At 40.3% G+C, this 7596-nt stretch overlaps 2 protein-coding genes across 2 annotated transcripts; one reads left to right on the plus strand and one right to left on the minus strand.

Annotated features, from left to right (window-relative positions):
* Positions 1 to 184: 184 nt before the first annotated feature.
* On the minus strand, positions 185 to 1392 carry RCF1 (Respiratory supercomplex factor 1, mitochondrial; the record flags this gene model as incomplete). Its single annotated transcript, XM_062947789.1, has 2 exons — positions 862 to 1392; positions 185 to 785 (listed from the first exon to the last, which is right to left on the minus strand). The coding sequence occupies exons 1-2, from the start codon at positions 915 to 917 to the stop codon at positions 185 to 187; spliced, it is 657 nt and encodes a 218-aa protein (XP_062799034.1). The 5' UTR covers positions 918 to 1392.
* Positions 873 to 3377, plus strand: ILV1 (threonine deaminase). The gene is made up of 2 exons (XM_062947790.1): positions 873 to 1552; positions 1594 to 3377. The coding sequence occupies exons 1-2, from the start codon at positions 1265 to 1267 to the stop codon at positions 3151 to 3153; spliced, it is 1848 nt and encodes a 615-aa protein (XP_062799035.1). The 5' UTR covers positions 873 to 1264; the 3' UTR covers positions 3154 to 3377.
* The last annotated feature ends 4219 nt before the right edge of the window (positions 3378 to 7596 follow it).

Consider the following 7596-nt stretch of genomic DNA (forward strand, 5'->3'; position numbering starts at 1 on the left):
TGCTGGAATATACACCCTCTCATCAGCTTTGCAAGATGAGACGAATCAAGACGAGAAACCATCCTCATCACTATCAAGAAAGTACAGCTTCATGGAGAAGGTGCATTTATCTCACATATCTTACATTGACCGACATCGCAACCTGGATCTCTGTAAACTGCCGTTACAGCCATCCACTTCACCCTTAGTTCTTCGGGTCTTCTGGCTTGGACTCTAATGCCGGTGTTGTGTCTTCTGGTGCCTTTTTGGATCCGCCAAACCATCCACCGAGTGAGCCAAGCACCCCTCCATCCGCCTGGTTCGCCTCGGTTGAGGTGGACTCGCCTGTTTCGGTTTTTCCAGCTTTGGACTCTCTCAAGGCTGCCCTTGCCTGAGCAGCAACACTTTCGGTGCCTGTGCCACCAGCGCGCTCAGCTGCCCTCTTCCGCCTCTTGTCAAGCCGTTCTTGGAGAGCCTTCTCCTCAGCATCGCGGGCTTCCAGCTCCCTGATCCACTTCTGATGCTTCTCCTCGGCATCCTTTTGCTGCCGCAGCTTCCAAAGCTCCTTCTGCTTGTGGCGGTCGGCCTGGTAGTACATGCCGCCAGCGACCATGGCAACAACGGTAAATGCCTGGGCGGCCACACGGGCACGGAACATCTTCTGCACCTTTGCATGGTCGCCGCGGCGCATGGCACGGTAGGCGTTGGTGAAGGCGGCAACGGTGAGGAGACATCCGATTGGGACGAGCGGTTCCTCCTTCAGGCGGCGAAGGACCTTTTGGAAGCCATTCTCATTGTAAAAGTCACTGTGGCGGGGCGCGTGTAAGTAGTGGTGCTCCTTTAGGAAACAATGGCAAGTAATATGTAGTGGTCGGGACTCACTCGTTGCTGTCAAATGACGAGGGAAGGGGTCGGTTGGAGAGGGGTCCGTTCGGCATTGTAGAGATCCGCCTCGCTGATCCAGGAAAGATCGAATGCGGTCTTGGGAAAAGGGGGTCGTGATGATTGGTGGCGTTGGGGGAATCGTTCGAGGTTGGTTTCCAATGCGGGCCCGCCCATGAATGAATGAATTTCCATGACGCCAGCTAAGGTGGGGATCTGAACGGGCACACGCCTGGGCGGCGGGCAACGGGCGGTGTGGATCCCAACCCCGGCCGCCAAGAGACGCCCTGCAGGATCCACCAAAACTTTCTTTCCTTCAAAAGTCGGCCGAGACCGGGGCCTTCCCAACAGAGAGTGTGTGCATCGTCAGTCTTCTTGCGACTTCAACGACTGTCATACTGAAATGGCTTCCACAAATTCGAATGCACCTCGTCATGAGGGGAGTGTGGCAGAGCAGACGGCCGGCCATGTTAACGGTGACTATGTGGTCAATGGCGTGCCACAGCTGCCCACCGCATTCCGCAACGGCAACGGCGGCCTTGGTGCTGGGGGTTTGCCCAGGAACATGTCGCTGAACAGCTTCGCTCTGACAGAGTACAGCGCAAAGCCAACGCCCCCCGCTGAAGACAAGAAAGATGAAGTGAAAAAGGTCGTGCCAGACGAGTATCTGCTACCGAATGGTAACCCAGATGTGAGTCACCCCGAGTCCATTCTTAGTTTTTGATCGAGAAGCTTATTATCCTACGTGTACAGTATCTTCGCCTTATCATCACCTCCTACCCGCGGGTGAGAGAGGTGTGCAAAGAAACTCCTTTGGTGCACGCTGTTGGCCTGAGCAACCGACTGGAGCGCAAGGTCCTGTTGAAGCGCGAGGATGAGCAACCGGTATTCAGTTTCAAACTCAGAGGAGCGTACAACAAGATGGCTCATCTCGACGCTACCGAGTCCTGGAAGGGTGTCGTTTGTTGCAGCGCTGGCAATCATGCTCAGGGGGTTGCTTACTCGGCCCGCAGGTTGAAAATCCCAGCCACTATTGTGATGCCCAAGGGCACACCAAGCATCAAGCATCTCAATGTATCGAGAATGGGCGGACACGTTGTTCTTCACGGCGCCGACTTTGACGAGGCCAAGGAGGAATGTGCTCGGCGGGAAAAGCAGGATGGCCTGATAAACATTCCCCCGTTCGACGACCCTTATGTTATTGCCGGCCAAGGAACTATCGGCATGGAGATTCTCTCACAAACAAACCTGCAGAAGCTTGATGCCATCTTCTGCTGCGTGGGTGGAGGCGGCCTGATCGCCGGCGTTGGTGTGTACGTCAAGCGTATTGCACCGCATGTCAAGATCATTGGCGTGGAAACGTACGACGCGGATGCGATGACTCAGTCTCTCGACAAGGGGGAGCGTGTGCTTCTCAAGGATGTTGGGTTGTTCGCCGATGGCGCCGCGGTCAAGATTACGGGCGAGGAAACGTTCCGTATTTGTCAGGAGGTTGTGGACGAAATGGTTCGGGTAACCACAGACGAGGCCTGTGCCGCTATCAAGGACATGTTTGAGGATACCAGGTCTATCATTGAACCAGCTGGTGCCTTGGCCATTGCCGGTCTGAAGAAGTGGGTGGCCGCCAATCCAACCCCGGATCCTACACGGTCTGTCGTGGCCATCACATCCGGCGCAAACATGAACTTTGACCGCTTGGGCTTTGTTGCAGCCCGTGCTACGTACGGCGAGGGAAGAGAGGCTTTACTTGCAGCCCGCATCCCAGAAAGCCCGGGAGCCTTCGCTGAACTCATCAATGCAGTCATGCCTCACTCTGTCACCGAGTTTAGCTATCGTTACGCCAGCCCAACCGAAGCAAATGTGCTCCTAGGTATCTCATTAACCGCCGTTGGTAATGAACGCGCACAGCAACTGCAGTCGGTTATCAGCCGCATCAAGGAGTCCGGCACCATGGATATTACCGATCTGTCCAACGACGAGTTAGCAAAGAGTCACATTCGATACATGGTTGGTGGCCGTTCTAGTGTGCCCAACGAGCGTCTGTACACATTCCGATTCCCAGAACGGCCCGGTGCTCTTGAGCGCTTCCTACAGACCTTGCGTGTCAAATACAACATCAGTCTGTTCCAGTACAGAAACCACGGTGGTGATATTGGGCAGGTTTTGACAGGCATCGTTTGCCCGAACGAGGAGATTGGCGAACTAGAAACATTCCTCAAGAAGATCGGCTATCCGTGGGAGGACTGCACAGATGCACCGGTGTTCAAGACATTCTTACGGTCGGAGTCATAGACCGTTAGAGATAGAGGATAATGGTTAAATCTTCTGCAGTTTAGATGGAGAAATATACTGTAATTCAGTTTCCGAGAGCTTTTCGCAGGCCTCTGTATTGTCGATTTGGATTAGTATTGTCTTAATATCAAAATGTTAATAAAATTATTTACAACAAATTTTTTTTTTTTAAAAAAAAAAGGTTAAAAGAAACTATAGGTATATAAAATATACGTTAAAAGTAACTTTATTTACTATATTACAATGAAAAACTAAACTATAAACTAGGAGATTTATAAAGCCTTCTATATAAATAGTATTTTTAGTATCTTTAAATATACTAAAAAAATCTATTTTTACTTTGTTAAAAACTAATAAAATATTACAAGTTACTTAATTTCTATTAATATATTTCAAATAACAAATAATTAATTTTTTTCCTTCTAAAAAGTACTTGAGCGTAACATAAAAAGCTAAAACAGAAGCTGTATCTAAGGCATACTGCGGAACTGTCTATCTAACACTAGCTAGTTCCTCCGTGTATATATATACTAGTAGATCACCTGGATCACCATGCCAAGCGTGGTCCTAGATCACTTCCTCCAGCGTAGGCTCGCTATGGATCACGGTGCCAAAAGTGATTCTGGATCACTCCTGTCAGCTTAGGATTACTTGGATTACCTTGCTTCTGGCGCTCCCAGGCGCTCCACTTCCTATTGGTTCCTTTAACGATTGGCTAGGTACATCCCGTGCTCCGCATACTGTCCAACTTGCCTGTTAGCTAAACTGAAACAACCAGTTATTAATAATTATCAAATAAATATTTATACTTACAATGTATTTTAACTTTTTACTTTTCATGGAATTCGGATGTATAATCTTAATATATTTTGGCTTTAAATCAATAATTAAATAGAAAATATATTATAAAACATTTATTAATATTATGTCACAGACCAACCATATGGTAAGGCAGGATGGAGACTGCAGCCGGCCGTGGTGGCCAATCAGGTAGAAGGAAACGACGGACCTGCAGGACAGTGGGGCGCTCACTCTTGGCAGAAGTGAGCCGGCTTACCTGGCTCACTGGTGAGCGTGGTGAGCCAGATACGGAGGTACCTGGAGGATAGAGGTCTATATATACGGAGGAACTGGCTGGTGTAGATAGACAGTTCCGCAGTATGCAATATAAGCCACAATCGTTGATATTCAGACTATTGTGATAGAGACAAGCTATTGTTGTACACTGTTTAGCTGTACCGAACCAGGATTGTTCAGAAGTGCCTTCAACCAGTATCCCTTTCAGAGGTTCTGGGTAGGGGTTCGTCACATATTATCATATAATTTAAAGATTTCACATAAATAAAAAAATAAATTAAATATAAGATTTATTTCTTTCATTAAAGAAAACTAGTACCGCTATAATATAAAATTAACCGAAAAAACTTATTACTAGTTAAAGATAACGAAAACATTGAAAAGAAATTAACGTATAAGTATTTTATAATTCTAGACCTCTTTATTATAACTCTTATTAAAAGGTCTACTACCCGTCTAGACCTAACTAACTAGGTCTCTACAAATAGAGAAAAGAAATTCTGAATAGAATAAATAGTAAAGCAATGTTTATTATTATATTTTCTTGCATAATACTTTAAGAATTTATTATACTGACCAACTTTTTATACAATAGAAAATTGGGTTTTTCATATAGTACTTTTTTAAGGAGTTATAGCGCTATTATTTACGGCTTTGTTAAGCTATTATTTAGGGCTATCTTAGCTCTTTGGTACTCGCATTAATTTGACTATTTTATTAGTAGATAAAGTTTATTATTACTGTTGCTAACCATATACTATGGCACATTTTTTATATATATAATATTATAGTACTATATTTTCTTTGTAAAATTATTTACTATAAAAGTAGTTGACAAATAATTAATAATGAATTATTAGAACTGATAAAATATAATTTGATTTCTATAATATAATAAATGTAAATATAAATTTTGTATAATAAAGTATTAACAAATAAAATTACAGTTTTGTGATAGATAAATCTTTTTTTATTATTTATTTGTAGACTTGTTAGTACATTTAAGCTCTATAGATCATAGAGCTTGTAGGATAATATTATGATCTAAATTTGATAATAGTAATAGGGTTTTAGAGACTATACTAACTAAAGTGAAGTTTAAACATCTATAGTAAACCGAAGTACTGAAAAGCTGCGCATTAAGGCGAATATTTTGTAGTAATAAAACAGTAGTAGTTTGTTTAATGACGAATATTTCATGATAGTGAAACAATAATATTATATACCCTATAAACTTTATTTCATCTAATATATTGAATTAATATTTTATCTCAAAAGAAAAATAACTTTAGAGATTCATTAAAACCCTAAAGGGCGATAAAATCTTTATTTTAGTTTTATTTATTACAAAACCTGTTAATCATAAATGTAGGGAAGATATTTATCATTAACGAAGATACTATGAAAGGCTATAGAATCTATGCTTACATGGTAGTCAGTATAATATTTTAAAAGCAAAGAAAACTTCGAAAATAATATTTAATAGTAATTAGGTACTAAAAGAGTATAAATCATGAAGTTATTATATTAAAATATATTAAAGGTAATTATTATAGCATAAGTCTATGGAGTTTTTGGTAGATTTGTAAATTGATAAATCTAAAAATATTATAATGAATAAAAGTTAAAATGAAGCTCATAGATTTATATAATATAATACACAACTTAACCTATCAAAACCTGTAATACTATTTACTATTTATGATGTTGCCATTGTGTGACGAACCCCTGTACAGAACCTCTGAAAGGGTCATGGGTTGAAAGTAACTTCTGATAATTGGTTCGGTGCAGCTAAACAGTGCACAACAAGATGTCTCAATGTAAACACAAGATACCGTGAATACAAGCTTGAATTGCATACTGCGGAACTGTCTATCTATGCCAGCCAGTTCCTCCGTATATATAGACCCTATGCCAAGCCTGGCACTGTCCTGGATCGATAGACTCGACCTTCGATCCTATCGATACTGTCCCTTTTGGGGTTGACTCTTCTGGATCGATCCTCGATCCCATTGATCCTGTTCTGATTGGTCTTTGCTCCTGTACTAATGATTGGTCCGTGGTGCGCCCCGCGCCCCACCAAGTGTCAAGCCGTGACACATTGACTTCTTCACTGTTAACTTATCCGTAAATAATATATATAATACTTCTTGTTTCTTTTCTATATTTTCTTTTCAAATACTATACTCTCCTTTATTTTTAGTATATACCTTTTATATTTATTAATTAATTTAAAGTATATTACTTGAATTTTTCTTTTTAAGAACTTAAATGTTGATTAGTTCATTAGTTTTATACAATCAAATTTTTTTTACTACTGTTAAGAAAACCATTTAAAAAAAGCCGCTGAAGCGTATTATAAAGGAGGGATACAATAGCTTTAGCTACTATAGAAATAATAAAGTAAACGCTAATAATAACGTGCTAAAATGACTTTAAATAATAAAATATAGAAATAAACTATTTCATGAACATTCTAAGAACTAGTGAATATAATGAACCAGTACCATAGTATTAAAGGAATTTAATATCAATATAACATCACTCCCTATCAAGTATTGAAAAAAACCTACTATTTATCATGAAAAAAAAACCTCCGGTATATTAAATACTGCGTTATACTGAAAACTATACTTATTTTTACTATATTATAAAAACTACGTAACTTATATTATGTAAAAACTATACTATTTTAGCTTTTGAAATGCTGATTTTAACTAATTAGTGAATAAATATTAATAGATAAATATATTTTAACATTTTACCTTTAATAACATTTAAATTATTTATTTTAGTATATTTTAACCTTAGGGTAGTAATTAAAAAGTGAGTATAGCTTAATATTACGGTTCGGAAGTACGGGGTCGCTAGGACCAATGGGACTGGAGCGACGGATAAGTGGGGCCTGTGGGACAGGAAATAATACGGGCCAGGGGATCTAGGACTCAGGAGATTAGATCCGTGGATCTAGAGGATAAAAGCTTGATCCGAGGGATCTAGAGACTAGGAGCTAGATCCAGGTACGGGGTACCTGGAAGATTAAAGCCTATATATATACGGAGGAACTAGCTAGTATAGATAAATAGTTCCGTAGTATATAATAGTTATAAGTTTTAATCGTTAGTATTTCAATTATTGTAATTAAATAAATTGTTTATTATATATTATTTAGTTATGCTCAACTAGGATTAATTAAAAGTACTTTGAACTAATATCCCTTTTAAAGGTTCTAAATAAAGGTTCGTTATATGTTATATATTTACCTTAATTCTATTATAAGTTAAAAGCGTTTTTTCACTACTATAGCCGGATCTAAAAACGTTTGGATAGGAGGCGTCCTGCTTAGTTTAAGTAACTTTATTAGTA

This window comes from Podospora pseudoanserina, chromosome 5 (assembly GCF_035222485.1).
Source record: "Podospora pseudoanserina strain CBS 124.78 chromosome 5, whole genome shotgun sequence".
NCBI classification, from domain to species: domain Eukaryota; kingdom Fungi; phylum Ascomycota; class Sordariomycetes; order Sordariales; family Podosporaceae; genus Podospora; species Podospora pseudoanserina.